The 19,396-nt window shown below is 37.7% G+C and overlaps 1 protein-coding gene across 2 annotated transcripts; it reads left to right on the top strand.

Moving 5' to 3' along the window:
- The first annotated feature begins 3,077 nt into the window (after nt 1-3,077).
- LOC119789969 (potassium voltage-gated channel subfamily A member 1-like) lies at nt 3,078-13,089 on the top strand. Of its 2 annotated transcripts, none has more exons than XM_038295232.1 (3): nt 3,078-3,323; nt 3,710-4,447; nt 11,561-13,089. In XM_038295232.1, exons 2-3 carry the CDS (start codon nt 3,758-3,760, stop codon nt 12,494-12,496), a joined length of 1,626 nt encoding a protein of 541 aa, XP_038151160.1. In that variant the 5' UTR covers nt 3,078-3,323; nt 3,710-3,757; the 3' UTR covers nt 12,497-13,089. The 2 variants fall into 2 exon arrangements, with proteins under 2 accessions (XP_038151160.1, XP_038151158.1); XM_038295230.1 differs by having other exon boundaries at nt 3,079-3,323; nt 3,707-4,447; nt 11,561-13,087.
- Nucleotides 13,090-19,396: the final 6,307 nt, after the last annotated feature.

Raw genomic sequence — 19,396 nt, 5'->3', positions numbered from 1 at the left:
ATGAGACAAAAGACACAAGATAAGACAGATACAGGTCAAAATAAACATGGAAACTATTTAATATAGATTTGTATAGAAGCCTGAATTAGGATATTTACCGGTATTCAAAATTTTGATTTTTTTTCTTGTATATTGTGAATCAGCTGAGATTTCCATGATAATGCAGTTAGTGTTGTAGCAGTCTCTATGGGGGGAAAATGATGCCACAATCCAATAAATCAGTCAAATAAATATGTATAAATGGTAAAATTCTATGCATATAAATAATACTTCAAATAAGTAAGAAACTAGTATTTAAAGAAAATAGCTTTATCAATTCTGAACAATATAAATTAATAATGAAATGAATAAATGTATAATCAACATTTTGTTAATTAAACAACTAATGATTACTCATTTAAGTATCTTTTTAAGAATTTCATACCTGCTTAGCAATTGCAAACCCCTAAAATATCATAAACTCTCATCAGTGCATTAAAAACGTACCCTGAAATCTGATGTTTTTTTCCGAATCATTTGAACTGTAGGTCACTAATCTCTTCCATGGAAATGTCAGCCAACTTCATTATAGGACCAAAACAAATGAAGTAAAATAAATGTTGATATGTTTTCAAAATATAATGCTTAGAAATTTTATAATTAGCTAACTTTTGAGTAATTATATGTACGTTATTTGTTGTTTAATATACACAATTACACACTTATTCACACAATAATATAAGAATATTCATCAGGTCACAACTTTATTATTTATTTAGGAATTTGATTAAAAAAAATTTTTTTTGATTTACTGTTAAATAGTTTATTTGTATTGGTGGAAAAATGTTTGTTTTTGTCAACAAAAAATGGGTTCATGTCATCACAGGATGCTGACCAAACTGAAAAAATAATCCAAGGAAAGTAATTTGGTTACACATTACAATATCTACCAAAACCATAATTTATCAAAGGTACGGACACCATTTATTATTAATTCACAGATGATTAAAATTTGATTAATTTCTAAACTGTATCCAAACCATTTATAAAGGTAAATAAATAATACATTAAGGTATTACCTCCACTAATGTTAGGTTAGGGTAAGTCTAACACAGCAGGGCAATATGAATCAGTCAGATTAAGGTAAGGCAAAAACTAACTGGTGTTAGGGTTAGGGATAAACTAACATAGCAGGGCAATATGATCGATTTATCTTTCATAATTGTTTTAGATTCAGTTTATACATGGTAATCAAGTGTAACACGGGGGAATTACCCAGATTGTGACCGAGGACCTGACCCTAAACCAACTAGTAGACCGCTAAAAATAACATCAAGTGGCCTAGGGTCTCCCAATTAAATGTACATAGGTAGGTCTGGCTTAAAATGAGGAAGCAGAATTAGTATACAAATTATATATTTTATTTATGCATTATTTTACAATTAGAAGACAAACTTTATTATTCTACTTTAAAATTCAATAAGGCACAGGAACCTGTGACAAAACAAGAAGCAATCTGAGACTCTAGAAACACACTGCAAACCACGTTAGTAACACACAAGATAAGACAAGATCATATTAATTTAGAAAAACACGAATCTCATTTTGCGTCCTGCGTCCTGTTGCGTCCACGTGCCGAATCAGCTTTTTTAGAAAATAAATAAATGGTTGTTCTGGTTCTGTAGTGCCCGTGCTACAACTCCAACCACCCGGTTACACAAGCATTAATAAGCAACATGTTAATCATTGATAAAAAGTATCTTTACCATTTTTAAATGATGGTTATGGTTACTAGTAGTGCTTTTACCTTCAGCTGCTGGGATTACTGTCTCTGCTGAAAAAACAACCATCTGAAATTTACAGGAATGTCTGAAAAAATAGCTTTTTTTTATTGGGACCAGAGCAATCTGTTTGGGCATTATCCTTTCAAAATAAAACCAGAACATATACAATTTGTTTTGTATTTATTTCTCACAGGAAGAGTGTGAAATAATACAATGAGTAATGAATGTGCCTGCGTAAATCCTTAGACACCAGTGTCATGGCAACCTCAAAAGAGGCTTAAACTGAAGGCAACCTAACTTTGCTCAGCTTTCTGGCGCTTTAACACCTATACAGAGAGTAGCCACACCCCATCATTCCTGAAAATCAAGGTAAAAAAAGTAGTTTGCTCAATGATTACTAATCAAATCCACTGATCATCAAACTAAGTGCATGAATCATTACTACTGACTGAAATAAAATCCTGCTTAGGGCCCCATGCAGGCTTGGGCCGGCCCTGCAGAATGACAACATAGTCAATCTGCTCTGTTCACAGTTTAGTCATGATTCCTGGTGTTTGTTAACGTACAGATACCACAAAAATTCCGCTTGCAGGCAACATTATCCTTCAGTACAAATAAATCCCATGTTTCCAGGCTCATCATGGTACAAATAGATCTGGATAATTAGATTATTTCTCCTCCAGAAGGGAAATTAGCATTGCTGTACCAGTAAAGGGAATACGGATTAATTATAGAAAAACTTTAAAAGAAAAGAATGAACACGAAATATAAAAAATAAAGAGATTAAAGTAAATAAAAACAACTACAGATAGAAGTACAGTTTTTTTTTATTTAAATCAATTCATAAAACAGATAAACGTACCAAAAAAACACATTATATCCAGCAAACCCAATGTTTGTTGTAGTGTTTAAAAAAAGCAAAGCAAAAAAATATATAAATTGAAAATTTAAACGAATAATCTTAAAATTGTTCTTTTCAAGAAATTTATTTAAATATAAAATGTAATTTTTAATTTTAATTGTTAATTTTAACCTTTATATTTTATGAAAAAAATCACTCGGCACTAATAACAATTGCAGTGAAAGATGATATTGAGCTTTCTTTATTGTCATTATTATTACTATTATTCATGCAGGTATGTACACTATTCATGTATTCAATATGTACAGTATGTTTAGCAGGTTTAAGAGGTTGACATTTTCATACAGCAAAGGTGGCGTCGAGTATGGAGGGGTGCAGCGGCAGTCTTGGATCCGGGTCAAAGATTAAATTTCAACCCGGCAGCATTCCCTTGGGCGGCGCGTAACAGAGAGGGTGCAAGTGCAGTGACCCACAAACAAGCTGAACTACAACAGATTAACACCACAGCGGCTCCTGAAGGAGCCACGGCGCTCCGTCTGCCTCCTCCTCCTCACAGTTTATCAAAGGACAGAAGATCGGGAGGACCTACCTGGATATCGGGATGAGGGAATCAATACAGAGGGTCAGCACTGCAGACATCTGGTGTTGGAGGTACAGCAGGAGAGAGATGTGGAGGTGTGAGTAGTTGGTGAAAACAGGTGAGGAGGAGGAGAGCGGTCTAATCATGAGATCTATAAAATGTTTAATAAATGTGAAAGAAAGAGATTGAGGAAGATGCATGTTTATCCTTTATATTCTGCAGACAGTCATATAAAATCTAAGGTACACTTTAACAAAATCCAATGCAACCCTGCAGCAGTCAACTTTCAATCAGACTAAGTTTCAGGTTAGACTCAAAGAACTGCTGTGATGATGTACTTGGAGTCTCTATATCGGATAAATCTCTAGGTTGTGATAAAAGTGATAAATGGAAGATGTGTTATGTTGAAGGAGTTACGAAACATTTTACCTGCATTGACTCATGACTTTATGTACTTTTATATCATTGCTCTGTGTTCAATCTTGATTTTCTTTCCTCCAGTAGATAGATACAACACAATCAGCCAGTTTGAGAGACATCAGACCTCGAGAAATGGATAATCAAGGCACAGAAGGACCAGGAGAAGGAGGCGATGCAGAGGGGAAACAAAAAGCAGAGGAGATCAGTGATGAACAAAAGCAGAGCAAAGACAAGTACAACAAGTTGGAGAAGGAGAGCAGTGAGAAGGAGGTGAAGAGTGAGGCCAGGAGGGAGAGCCGTCGTCTCTGCAGGAGCGGCTGGGCGCTGAGTGAACGTCTGGCCATAAATGTCTCGGGGATGCATTATGAAACCCAGCTCCGGACCCTTGCTCAGTTCCCTGACTCTCTGCTGGGTGACCCCCGGCGCCGGCTCCGTTACTACGACCCCCTGCGCAATGAGTTGTTCCTGGACAGGAACCGCAACTGTTTTGACGCAATCCTCTACTTCTACCAGTCGGGCGGAAGGCTGAGGAGACCCGCCAACATCCCTTTGGACATGTTCCTGGAGGAGCTGCACTTCTACGAGCTCGGAGAGGAGATCATTGAACGCTTCAAGGCGGATGAGGGCTTTCCAAAAGAGGAGGAGAGACCCTTGCCGGCCACAAAGTGGCAACAGAAAATCTGGATGTTGTTTGAATATCCCGAGTCCTCTGGTGGAGCCCGGATCATCGCCATCATCAGCGTCATGGTCATCGTCCTCTCCATCCTCATCTTCTGCCTAGAGACTCTGCCAGAGTTCAGAAACGAGAAGGAACGAAGGGAGGTGAGGAGTGAAGTTTACCGTAAGCAATGGGAAGAGTAGCAGAGAATTAAAAGTGTAACTTTTTCATGATATGGTCTAAAAGTTCAGAGTGAAGTTGGATAGAAAATCAAGTAAAGCATCAGTGAGACTGATGTCTCAAAACCCGATCCCCTCAGTCTGAGTCAAAGGAATGAAGAAAGCAAAGAGGCATTCTACAGATAGTGGAGGAACACTGTGTGAAGATGCTTTGCTTCTTTTGAGCAATAACAGACACCTGCCAGAGTCATTCAGGTGATTCTTCAAAACAGGCGAGAAGTTAGAACGAATGAGAGACCTTAGAAGTAGAGAGGAGACGGTGAATGCAAGAGCTGGTCTAAAGTTACTGCTAGGAGACCTAGACGGTTAAATATAGCCTGGACGGCCGTTAGAGAGCATCGACACATAAACTGATGTCTGTATTAATAAACGGTGTGACTCAGAGGCTCTGAGAACGGCATGGAAAAGATGGCGGCAGATCAGCTTTTCTCCTCTGCATGAAATTAGAACCAAACGTGCTCATGGAAGCCAGAAAAACAGATCCCGTGCCACTGCAACATGGCACAAATAGTCTGATAAGACTTGTATTCTGTTTAGGAAGTCTTGATCAGAAGTTTTTATCGTTTTCTTAAGTTTGGGCACCTTTCTTATCCATCTTCTTCCCACATCTTGACAGTTTGTTAATAAAAAGCCACTTAACTTTGACTTATAAACCTTTTAGGCATAAAGATGGCCCTAAAACACGTTACGAAGGCCTTCAAACTGTTCATATGACAGAAAATTAGTATAGCTTCACTTCTGTCCGGAGAATATCATTAAATGTTCAATCAGTGTTGATAAAGGCTTCTTAGCGGTCGTTTTTTTCCACACTTTGTTTTTTATCGTACTTATTTTGAGGCCAGTTCGTAAACAATAACTTGACAATGCAAATGTAATTCTTGTTAATTAACCCAGTTAATTAACATCTGAATTATTTTAATTGGACATTCAACAGATGACCTTTCATTTGGAGGATCTGGATAAGAAAAAAATCTTAATAGGTCTTGGTTATTGTTCCACTGGATTTCTAAAGATTGTCTGGGTTTTTGACTGCTTTTTTTTTTTACTAATTGGAAACCAGCTTTGATCCTCTATATGCCTCTTATGCTTAAACTGAAAAAAAGCTTTTATCTAAGAACCAATGAAGCACAAAAAGGCATTTGAAACACCTTGATGTAATCAAATTGTGAATAAAGATGGCAAAGAAACAACTTAACATAAGTTTCTTTTGCTTCAGACGACCACACTTTCTTGTAACCTTTAAAAAATGTCCCAAGCATAAGTTCTCCAGGCTTTCTGAATATCTTTGAAGGTTTTCCTTTGGGATGTAGGGGCTTGGCTAATCATATCATCCACAACTTTCTGGTTTATCCAAAGACAGCACATTAGCATCTTTTTTTCTTTTTTAGCCAATTGGTTGCAGCCACCCAGTTATTCACAATGATTGCAAAATCCCGTTCGACATTTCCTTAAAGAGATATATAGGACACTATTCCTGCCAAATTTGCAAATTGATGAAAAATCTATAATAGAAGAAATTTCCTCTAATTTCCTGCTGTGGCTCCCTATGGAGATTTTCATGATATTCTCCATGAAAAGGAGACGATGCAGCCACGGATTAAGCCCAGAAGGGACTATATGTCCCTTCTGGCCTAGGGATGCCTTGGTATTCCCCAGAATTAGTTGGAGAGTCACTTGGTCCCCCCCCAAGGACCTGTTGCTCCAATGACCCAATTTTGAAAAGACAGAACGGGATAATTGGATGAATGGAAGAATGGTTGGATGGATGAATGGATGGATGGGTGGATAGATTGATGGATGAATGAATTGACAGATGAATGGTTTGATGAATGGATGGATGGATGGATGGATGAATGGGTGGGTGGATGCATTGATGGACGAATGAATGGACAGATGAATGGATGAATAGTTGGATAACGGATGTATCGATGGATAGGTGATTGGATGGATGGATGAATGGGTGAATGGATGGATAGTTGAATGAGTGGATGGATAAGTGGATGGATGGATGTATGAACAGTTGGATGAATGGATAATTGGATAGAAGGATGGATGTATGGGTGAATGGATGGACAAGTGGATGGATGGATGAATAGCTGGATAAATGAATGAATGGATAATTGGATAGATGGAAGGATGGATAGATGGGTGGATGGATTGTTCTGATTTGCTAACATCACTTGAATTTGAAAGCATTTGTTTGCTCTAAATCTGGCTTTTTGTCGAGTGAGGGACATAGCAGCAGCTATTTAGAAAAGTCATTCAGATTACAAGATTACAGGATATGTGGCTTTGTAGCTCAGAAGCAATGTATTAAAAAAAACAACCAATAATTAATTGATTTATATAACAAATAAAGCTAGAAGAACTGGGAAGAAAATCTGAGAAAAAAGCAGACAACCAAATAAAACTTTTAGAATTCTATAGCAACAATTGATCAAAACCATTTGAACAGAAGAACGTCTGGCTCTTCTCAAATAAACCCTAACAAAATTTAATGTTAATTTACTTTTGAAGGCTAAAGAGCAGCCGTTTATTCAATTGAATTTTTTTTATATAGTGCCAATTCACAACACATGTCATCGCAAAACACTTCACAGGGACAGTCAAATCAATTAATTAAGTCACACTGGACAAGTTTTCTAAATCAGGAAATCCAGCTGAATGAATTATTCACTTAGAAGGATTTGCTCCTCTTTGGTCTGCTATGATGCCATAGAGGTATCTGGTTTAGCTAACAGAAAAGAACTAAAATGCACTAATACATAAGAAAAGGGGCCATTTTAAAGAAAACATTTGGAAAACATAGTGTTATTAAGATTACTCCAAAGGATTGCACGAAAGAAAGTCCAAAAAGGTTACAGTTAAACTTTCATTGGTTTCTCCCATCTTACCCACTATTTGAAGACTTGGATGCCATTTTCGGGTTGCTAATGATTAAGGTACACAAAAACCCAGCCATGGGTTGAATTATTTTTCAGAGTACTGTGCATGAGAAAATTCATCATACCTGGGTTTTAGACACTATTCAGACCTGTGCAGTCGCTCCAACCTAATCAGTAGTTTGCCAGATGTAAACTTCTTCAAAGGTGATTAAGTCTTTTCTTGAATGGTCGACCAAAGCAGTAAATGGACCAGCTGAGCACTGGAGCATCAGAGCTATTCAAGTTCAAATATAAAAGGCAAACGTCTAAAAAAAAAGCGACAGAGCAAAGTGAAATCACCCACTCTAATCAAACTACAATTAGTTTTATGTGTCTTAAACTAACATTTCTTTGTCAAAAAAACAAAGAATTTTGATAAAACAAGAGAAAGAAGACAGAAAAAAGTACAGACAGGCAGAAACATTAAAGGCAAGAGTTTGGTTTCCAGTTTATTAGGTCAATCCAGCTGAAACTAATTTAATGTAATACACCAGTCCTGCAATAAATCCTTCTTTTGAGGAGGTTATAAGGTCCAGTGTGAGTTGAAAGAAAGGATGTTTGTTCAGCTGCGTGTTGATTTTGGAATATCGTTCATCCTGTTATTTTATTCATCCATCCAACCAATCTAAATTATGAAAACATCAATCTAAGTGATGCAACAAACTGTGAAAATGCCACAAACCACAGTCTGTAAGTTGATTCAACAACATGGTGTCAACTGTATCTGCCCGTCTTTAGGACAAAATTCAGCGCAGAGCCATCAAACACTTAGTGTAACTTTATCTAACTTGTTAAAAGACACTAATGCCTGGTTAAGTCAGACGAGTATCTCCTGCCCAGATAAAAACGAAATGTCTGCGTTAAATGAAGCGCCAGATGCCTGTAATCCGAACCCGAGTCACATGAACTTTAGGTTTATTTGTGCGTATAAAAATAGAGAAGGTGATTTATATAAAAGTCGGTAGGAAAAAAATGAAAGCTGGGAAAGTGAAAAAGGAGAGGGGTGAAAAAGTTATCACAGTATCATAGAGATCATTATATCCTCACCCAGGATATGATAGCTACTTTGAGTCTGTTTTCTCTTCTGTAATTATCATCTCCATGGAGATACAGTTTTGCTCTGAAGCCTTTTTCAAACTTTATGCCCGAGGGTCCAGGCTTTCTTTTAATCTTTTAAAGTGTATCAATCCACAGTTGTCAAACCTTTAGGAAGATCCTGCAATTTGTCAGAAATGGAACTTTGATTTGTTCAAACATTAGAAAAGGAACAAAACTCAGTGGATTATCTTTTGTATCTACACATAACAGAAAACCCATTTCACAACAGCTGACCTGTTGAAGTAAGGCAACTAAAAGCCTTATTTTAGATTTAGATAATGTATTAGCTCCCATAGTTTTTACGTTTGAAATGATAATGATAATATATATATATATATATATACACTATATTGCCAAAAGTATTTGCTCACCTGCCTTGACTCACATATGAGCTTAAGTGACATCCCGTTCCTAATCCATAGGGTTCAATATGACATCGGTCCACCCTTTGCAGCTAGAACAGCTTCAACTCTTCTGGGAAGGCTGTCCACAAGGTTTAGGAGTGTGTTTATGGGAATTTTTGACCATTCTTCCAGAAGCGCATTTGTGAGGTTGCACACTGATGTTGGACGAGAAGGCCTGGCTCTCAGTCTCCGCTCTAATTCATCCCAAAGGTGTTCTATCGGGTTGAGGTCAGGACTCTGTGCAGGCCAGTCAAGTTCATCCACACCAGACTCTGTCATCCATGTCTTTATGGACCTTGCTTTGTGCACTGGTGCACAGTCATGTTGGAAGAGGAAGGGGCCAGCTCCAAACTGTTCCCACAAAGTTGGGAGCATGGAATTGTCCAAAATGTCTTGGTATGCTGAAGCATTCAGAGTTCCTTTCACTGGAACTAAGGGGCCAAGCCCAGCTCCTGAAAAACAACCCCACACCATAATCCCCCCTCCACCAAACTTTACACTTGGCACAATGCAGTCAGACAAGTACCGTTCTCCTGGCAACCGCCAAACCCAGACCCGTCCATCAGATTGCCAGATGGAGAAGCGCGATTCGTCACTCCAGAGAACGCGTCTCCACTGCTCTAGAGTCCAGTGGCGGCGTGCTTTACACCACCGCATCCGACGCTTTGCATTGCACTTGGTGATGTATGGCTTGGATGCAGCTGCTCGACCATGGAAACCCATTCCATGAAGCTCTCTGCGCACTGTTCTTGAGCTAATCTGAAGGCCACATTAAGTTTGGAGGTCTGTAGTGATTGACTCTGCAGAAAGTTGGCGACCTCTTCGCACTATGCGCGTCAGCATCCGCTGACCCCGCTCCGTCAGTTTACGTGGCCTACCACTTCGTGGCTGAGTTGCTGTCGTTCCCAAACACTTCCATTTTCTTATAATACAGCTGACAGTTGACTGTGGAATATTTAGGAGCGAGGAAATTTCACGACTGGATTTGTTGCACAGGTGGCATCCTATCACAGTTCCACGCTGGAATTCACTGAGCTCCTGAGAGCGACCCATTCTTTCACAAATGTTTGTAAAAACAGTCTGCATGCCTAGGTGCTTGAATTTATACACCTGTGGCCATGGAAGTGATTGGAACACCTGATTCCAATAATTTGGATGGGTGAGCAAATACTTTTGGCAATATAGTGTATATATATATATATATATATATATATATGTATATATATCTTTATAAGAGAATTTATAACGGATTTTATTTCTCTGTATATCACCTTGTGAAAATTATAAGTGTAGGCAGTCCTTTGAAGTATTTGCGCCCTTACACATTTAGTCAGTTTTTGCTTTTTTTTGTCACACTAACATGTTTCAGGCCATTAAAAAGTGAAAAAAAAAATTATCATTTAACAATATCAGACACAGCTTAGCAGTAGTGAGTAAGTAGTGGTAGTAGTAAAGACAGAGATGCTCGGACGCTCTGGTGCTGGGATGCCAAAACGTCCGATGCATTGCTTCCAATGCTAGGCTGCGCTGCTTGACCTCTCAATGCCGTCCCCCATAGACTTTGCATGTAAATCAAACATTTGGACACCAGAAAATGCATTTGAATCCGTGTATCATTCGTTCTTTCTATTTTCAATTGTCAATCAAAAAACAAAAAATCAAAAATTGACTGGTTATTTTGTTTTTTTGTTTTTTATCGTTAAACCAAAAACGAAAAAAGGATTGGTTTTTCATATTTCAATTCTAAGCTCAGATCAAGAATACGAAATGGAAAAACGGACAGCAACGCAGAATTTGATTTTAATATTTAATCGGTACAGTTTACATGACCCGGAAGTTTGGTGGAGCGTTAGCTAAAAAAACAATTGGCTTACTCCCACCACGTTCGATCAAACTGCACCAGATAAGGCAGTCGGACCTATCAGCCATGGACAGTTACGTTTTATTTCGAGGATCCAAGCGTGTGACTCTTGAGGAGGACATGACAACGGAGAAAATTTGCAGGATTTTCCAGGTATAACTTTTTTCTTGAAACTTTTCTGTGCACTGTACTTTTAACTAGCAACAACAAACAGCTTCTCGATCAACATAGTGTGTGGTTCTAGCGTCGCCATGGTAGCCACTTCATTACCCCAACTGCTGCGCAAAGAGCTATTTCCGGGTCACGTAAACTGTACCGATTAAATATTAAAAACAAATTCTGCGTTGCTGTCCGTTTTTCCATTTCGTATTCTTGATCTGAGCTTAGAATTGATATATGAAAAACAAATCCTTTTTTCGTTTTTGGTTTAACCATAAAAAACAAATAACAAAATAACCAGTCAATTTTTTATTTTTTGTTTTTTGATTGGCAATTGAAAATAGAAAGAACGAATGATACACGGATTCATTTGGTGTGTACGCACCATTTAATTCTGTTTCATTTTGCAAAAGCAGCAAGTAAAAGAAGACAGGAAAATCACAATATCATCCATTATAGAACATTCAATGACAACTCAGAATGTTTTGTTGACATATTTCATTTTTCACTTGAGAAATCATAGTAGCAACTGTCCTGTTCAATAAATAAACCTCTTCTCGTTGTGTAACCAGTATCTCATTTTCTCTTTCAGCAATACACAACGACGCCTCATCCAACTATCCCCAACACAACCATCCTGGTTCCACCAAAGTTTTCCCCCTTCCAAGACCCCTTCTTCATAGTAGAGACCATCTGCATCTGCTGGTTCTCCTTTGAACTCATCATGCGCTTCATCAGCGCTCCTTGCAAGATACACTTCTTCAAGGACATCATGAACATCATCGATTTCTTGGCCATTATGCCCTTTTTTGTCACGGTGGGCACAGAGCTGGCTAAGGACAAAGGCACGCCACCATCTGTCTCTCTGGCCCTCATCAGAGTCATCAGGCTGGTAAGAGTTTTCAGGATCTTCAAGCTGTCTCGTCACTCCAAAGGCCTTCAGATCCTCGGCCAGACGTTGAAGGCCAGCCTGCGAGAGCTTGCCCTCCTGATCTTCTTCCTCTTCATAGGGGTCATACTTTTTTCTAGTGCTGTCTACTTTGCAGAGGTGGACAGGCCAGGCACGCTTTTTACAAGCATACCTGAGTCGTTCTGGTGGGCTGTGGTGTCTATGACCACCGTCGGCTATGGGGACATGTGCCCGGAGACCTTTGGAGGAAAGCTGGTGGGCTCCATGTGCGCTATCGCAGGTGTGCTCACCATCTCTCTGCCGGTCCCTGTCATCGTGTCAAACTTTAGCTACTTCTACCACCGAGGGATGGAATGTGAGGACAGCAGGGAATACCACCATGTCTCCACGTCACTCTGGGAAAATGACAAAGAGGATGATGAGCAGAACAATGAAGAGGATGGAATGGATCATGATGCTGAGTTCGTTGGGGACTATGCATCGCCGTTTGAACAGAACAGGGCTACTTGCCCGCCACTCAACGGGAACCTCCTGACTGGGTTATGCACAGAACAGGGAGCAAGGGATCAGCAAGGGAAACAGTTCTCCCTCAATGAACCTCTGGTTACCCAAGTGTGACAAAGATAATGTACTCTTGACACTTTGTGGAAAGAAGCTACTGCTGATGCAACTGAAGAACTTATTATGTTGAACCTTGACACACATTGAGCTTATTTCTAGGATTCTTATAATAAAAGCGTTTGTTGGGTTACATTTTGCAAAGTCTAGAAGTGAAGTAAAAGTGGTTTAAACCAAGATAAATATAAAAACATTCTTTGTTTTTGCTGGTAATGCCAAGTCATTACAGCCGACCACCCTTAGAGATGTACATAAGAAAAATATTTTAATTAATACCTGATTTATGGTAGAGCCAAAGGCCTTGCTGAAAAAAAAATCAAACCATTAAATGGAAGTCATTTGAACCCCCTCCTCTACCAAAAAGGAAGTTTAGATTTTTTTAACCACTTGGATTGTGCTAATTTATTCTACACATACAGTGAGAGGGATCTTTGCACAATCTTTATAAATTCTAACCTTATTCTCTATCTGGAAATTGATATGTATTATAAAAAGGTTTTTTTCTGTTTTAACCAGTAAATAATTTCTGCATGGGTTTTCTTGTACCCTATAGATCTTACACTGCAAAAATTATCTCAAAATGAATACAAATGTCGCAAATTAAGTGTATTTACCCTTAATTTGAGCAGGTAAATAAGATGATTTGCCAATGGAATGAGTATATTTACTCTTTAAATAAGGTATCTAGATATTATACACTTAAAATAAGGAATACGGATTTTTTTTCTTGTTTAAAGAGTAAATTGTCTTGTTCCATTGGCAAAGTGTCTCACTTCAATCCTTAATTCAAGAAAAAATGGACTTATTTTAAGAAAAAATTACTTATTTAGATTATATTTTTTCGCAGTGTAATCCTACTGCAGATCAAATCCTAACACCTTTCTATTTCAGATTCGATGATAGTTTCACCAGTTTTTCTAAATTAAACTTGTTCATGAACTGTATCAAGGCTTTTAAGAGGTTTGAGGAAAAAAGGCCCACAGCATCACAGACCCTCTGCTTTCTACATATTGCCTTTTTTTTTACACTGACCTCCTCGTTTTTTCTTTTTTTTTTTTTTGCTTTTAAACTCTATCTTACATTACAGTTCTGATTAAACACCCAGTTGATATTCGAGAACTTCCTGTGTTTACATTTGTGATGCTGGTACAGAGATGTGAACTAGTTGATACCATCTTCTGGTTTTAATGAGCTTCAGAATTGTTATTTGCAGCTTCTTTAATAATGTGCTCAGTGTTCATGGTGATAAGATAAATTGGTGGTTGGCCAGCCTTATTTATCACCTTTTTAGTTGTTATAAACTTTTTTTTATTGCTCTGATTAGCAAATGGCTGTTTTCCTGTAGCTACTTGCATATTTTTGAAAACAAAAACAGCCTGATTTATTTGCATATTCCATTGTCTTCCTCAAATAAAGAGCAGCGAAGAAAGAAATGGGCTGCTTTGACAAGCACAATACCCTGAGAGATCAGGAAGTCGTTGGCTGCTCATTAAAAGTCTCCAGACACTTTGATTTATGTGATGTAAAAAATGTCAAAAAATGTTTCATTTAAAAAAAAAAATCCTATTATTCTTTAAAGTCCCCACAAAATTATTGTGTTTTACTTTCTCCAATAACACAAGAATAATGCATTTTAAGGCTTTTTGCATTTCTTTACAAGTTCTAATTATTGATTAGGATGGTCAAAGTCTCTTTTAAGGACCTTGTATATTTTCTTTGCCTGGCTAGACAATTTGACACTAAAGAAAGGAAAACTATGGACTTTTTACATAAGAACTATTGGAGAAACTGAGATTATAATGCATGTTTCAACCACACTTATGCATCCAAACAGGCTCAATCACTTCTTTGTACCTTGTTGTTACTGTTGTTGTTTTTAAAACATTGTGCTGTATGAATAAATACAACAATTTAATCGTGAGCCTCTTGCAGCAGCTGAATTGTGAATTGGGCGTTACAGGTATTCGTGCTGCACTTTGCCACAGTTATGGCAAAAATGAGGTACCGTAATCTCACCCTGACCAAGACAATAAAGAGATCGCTCATCGGCTGGCGGTTGTGCACACAGTTGACGCAGTTGGTCCAAAGCCAGTTTGTGTGTGACAAGTTTGTACAGCGTAAGTGATACAGCTCAGACAGGCAGGTAAAAGCTGATCTCAGATCAGAGCTGAAGCCTGAACTTGTTTAGGGCAGATCATAATCTGACTAAAGAGACAAGTCAACAAGCCTTGCAACTTCATTCAGACAAACACCAAAAAGTATTCTTTGTCACCGAAAATCTGATTATCTGACTTAGCACTTTTTATGTAATAACGTTTTAATCCAAATCTGATCACCTGAAATGATAATTAGTTGAAAATTAAACTTTTACTCCAAAAGCCTTGGGTCTACCGAGTCAGAAATGGCGTAATGCTTCGTCTAGATTGGAAATGAGTCTGTATGGAGTTGATTTACTGATGGATTAGAGCTTCATCTGTCCATCTACCTCCCCATCTTGTCTGTAGTGTTAAGATATAAACAATGACTCCAAGAACAAGAATCCAACCACACATGAGAAGATCTTCCTTCATAGGGATGCTCTGTCCTAACAGATAAGCTTAAGAGCTCCGTGATTCAGAGGGAAGCTTGGCCAATAACCTCTGCTCCTACGCGTCCAAAGGAGTCAGCTAAGGTGGTCCAGTCTTATCATGGTTCCACCTGGACAGCTTGTTTGGGAAGTTTCCACAGAAATCTAGCTAAGACAACTGTCATAACTCGTTAGAGCTACTTCATACGTTACATTCTAGTATGAGGTTTGACCCCTTCTTTGTCCTTCAAGACTCAGTTTTCATAGCATAGATGTTGGGAGCTGGAGAAGTTCCACCTTTCTCCAGCAGAGTCCGCCGTGGATCCTTCTGAGTGAGCCTCCTGCACAGCTGCAGCCCATCAAGATCATCAGAGGATCCACTATATAAGCTGTCTTCAGACCTTGCCTCAACGCCGCAGTGCTGATCCAGTTGGTCAGCGCCTAAGCCTAGACTCTCAGTGTATTTTGTGACTCTGAATCCAGCCAGGATTCTAACCGTTGTCTCTATTTTCCAGGAAACCAGTGTCTCCTCTGTGAAGCTCTGGAAGAGCTAACCTGCCGAGCCGACCCTCAGAGCCAAACCCGAAGAACCATTGAGAACTTCCATGCAGCTCAGGACTAAGAGCTGGAAAACCCTAAGCCAAGGTCTGTTCTTTAATAGACGTGAGACGCTGAAGCAGCAAGCGGACTCTGCTGATCAACTCCTCTCCAGATCCAACAGTGACTCTCCCAAAGCTAACCTCAAGAACCCTCAAGGTACAATCAGTTATCATCAAGAAATCAAGTTCCAACTTGCAACGCTAAGTGAACTGTCTCTCACGCAGACTCCGGTGAACCAGTGTCCAGGCCCGAGCCAGAACCTGTACATTCAGTGTGCTTGTAACAAAATAAACTTGTTGAACTTTTATTCCTGTGTCCGTCAGTGGTGTTCTGCATACTTGGGTCGCTCTTTGAGAACCCATCATGACAATAGAAACATCAAGCTGTGTAAAACATTCCTCAGAAATTTTTCAGTCCAGACTAAAGGAATGATAACCCACAGTTGCAGCAGGTTCATTGGCCGCCATTAAGCATGTGAGTTTTCAGCTCTGAACAAAGTTATGTTTGAACCTTGAAAATAGTTGAGTGCAACAGAATCATTGTCATACTCAATAAAACAGTTTAAGATGATTTGAGCTTTGGAGGTGGTGTGTTACCCTGCAGGTAGTAGTGATCAGAAGATGTGGTCATAAAGGAATGGAACCAGTCAACGCTTCTGATATGTTTGACTTTCATTGACAGTCATTTTTTTTTTTTGGAACTGAAAAACGAAACCATAAGTGGGTAAATTAAAGGTTTTTTTTTTTTTTTTTTTTTTTTTTTTTTAAAGAGGACTGTTTCTGGAACAACCTCCAGATGCTTTAATTTAGCTCAAAGAAATGCATGAATAAATACACAAATTACAAGAACGACTTGTAAAGATGTGCCTTTCACAAGGCAATTCCTTAACTTTACCACTTTAACACATACATTTTTAGAGTAAATCTAAGAGGTAAAAATAGGCACAGGGTCTACCAAGACATCCCATCCACTGCCATACCTGAATATAACTGCTGCTTTCAGATGCCTCCTGGAAATCTTCTCTATCTAGAAGATTAGATCTATTTTTAGACCAAACATCTAAATGCATTAGGACAACCAACTATCTAGTACTGTTGACACACAATTAAATAGATTAAATTAAATTCATTAAATTAAATAGTGTCTAATCAGTTTATAGAGCATCTCTCTCTCTATGTATACATATATATAGAGATCTATCTATATATCTATAAATATATATATATATATATATATATATATATATATAGATCTATCTATCTATATATCTATATATATATATATATATATATATAGATCTATCTATAGATGTATATATATATATCTATATCTATTCATCTATATATGTATTTATATATATCTCATATCTCTCTCTCTCTCTCTCTCTCTCTCTATATATATATATATATATATATATATATATATATATATATATATATATATATATATATATATATATATTATTATTTTTTTTAAGGCTTTTTCTGTTTGGCATTTATATGATTTTCACTAAGCAGGCATGACAGATCTTTAGTTTACTCAGCACAAAAAGGGTAAGTCTATACTGCAAAAAAAACAATAACAAAATGCAAATTTTTGTCATTAGTATAAATTTGGAGTAGCCTATGTGAAATATGTGGATAGCCATATTATAATCAAAAGCTGACTTACTTTAATAAATGTAATTAAAAATCAGACAGAAATCCCCAACACTGACTGTTAATTTTGCGAGTCGGTGGATATCGTAGAAGAGCTGAAGGTAGGTGGCTTTGGGAAGTGATCCACAATCAATTTTTTCTATTAAAAAAACTTTTTTTTTTCTGACCATTTGTAGAATATCTTTGTTCCAAACACTTTTTAAATAGACCTATTATTTATCCCGTTATTGTGATACTGATAGAGGACACTGGAATGATATGGATGATTAATTCATTCGATTATTTCTATCCTTACACATTTTTATAAAAAGGATATTTATTATATCTTCATCTTGACTGAGTCGAATGAAAAAAATACAATGATTTAAAAAAAAATTAAAATCATGAAGTGGAAAGAAAAATTGAGCACTTAATAATACGTTTTTGCATTGTTTGGGGGGAATAAAAATCTCATAATTTTAAACCTTTTAAGACACTGGAAAAATATCATATCATTCTACTGTTAAGGAAGGAAGTCTGTATAAATGCTCCAAATCAGAAAAAATCTTTAAAGGCTTTTGCAAACAAGGTGGTGTAACAGCAGGTATTTAAATGAATATGTTTAGTTTATTAGGCTAAATTGACACCATGTTTCCTACCCATTAACAGCAGATGTTTCCATGTATATGTGAACGTCTTTCTTTACTTAAAAGATCATGTTTTACCACTTAGTTTCTGGATTTCTGCATTCCTTCCACATGACTCCCTGTGCAGTGACTCTGGCAGAACGTGATGATGAGGGTTGAATCTAAACAGCTTTTTCTTTTCTTTTTTAAGCTTCATGAGGCATGAGTGCGGAGGCGGACACACAATGGACACTGAGTAATTCTGCTTCTCTGATTCCTCTGGTTCTGGGTGTTGCGAAATCTCAGAATTTCAAGAGCCTAAGTTGTAGAGTTATTCCATTTGACTGCATGTGAGGAAGGATCCTGCCTCTAGAGGTCAGAATGAGTTGTAAAACAGCAGAAAACAAGATGCCTCCTTCTTTCCTGCAGCCACTGCACTTTGCTTTATGACTTAATATATGCAGAGAAAACATCATTCATCTTGAAATATATCATTATAAATCATTAAATTAAACTAATTAATTCATTATATCATTATAATCATCACATCATTACAAATATACCTCCCAGAGTTTTCATCCCCAAGTTAAGAAAGAACTTGTATGAAACTTTGAATATAGCATTAATGGGCTATTTTTACCTAAATGATTTAAGCCTTCAGACAAATATAGTCCAGGAATAAGATGATCAAACAATGTTTGAAATTGAATAATAGGAAAGCAGCACTGAACATGTACATGGTGTTTTTCATATGACAGACTGGAATGTTTTATATAAACCTGAAAAGGCCTTAGTGTCTGGGTGCGTGTGTGGGTGTGTTTTGGGGGTTAACTCATGGGGGTCCCAGCAGATTTTTGAAAGTCTGTTTGAGAGGTACATTTTCTATATGATATATTATCTTTGGAAAACAAACACACGGAAATACAAAGAGAACAAAACTTTACCCAGAGGGAGACATTCTGACTTCCTCACAGAAAGTCTCTTAAACCCGTAGTGTTTTGGGGGAAGCCCTAGTTTATCTTCCTCACTACGGAGATTTTTCTGGAGGACTGAGGTCTGGAGACTAGTTGGGCCAGGCCTTGACATAAGGTGCCACTCCTTGGTTGTTTTGACTGCTTGTTTTGGGCCTTTGTTGTTCCGTCCATGACTCATGGTCAGTGTTCTGGTTTAGAAAATTAGGAAAAATTTTCTTGTACTCCTCAATGCTGTAAAGTCAACTTTTAATCTCAGCAAAAAAAAATAAAAATATCCCAATCAGTGATGTATCCACCTCTGGGCTTTACTGTAGGGAAAGTGGACGTTGTTTTGGCTAATAAAGCTGATTCTGACTAAATCTGTATTACATTCAGAAATCCTTGTTTTATTGAACTCCAAGAGTTGAGCTTGATTTTGGTGAAAATGACCAAAGACCCATCCCTAGTCTTGCCATGTCCTCTCTATTCCTCCCATATCTGTTGATCATTATTCTAAA

The sequence above is a fragment of the Cyprinodon tularosa genome, unplaced genomic scaffold, assembly GCF_016077235.1.
Source record: "Cyprinodon tularosa strain WSP-4 unplaced genomic scaffold, ASM1607723v1 ctg352, whole genome shotgun sequence".
NCBI lineage: Eukaryota > Metazoa > Chordata > Actinopteri > Cyprinodontiformes > Cyprinodontidae > Cyprinodon > Cyprinodon tularosa.
This window is presented reverse-complemented; position numbering and strand designations above follow the sequence as displayed.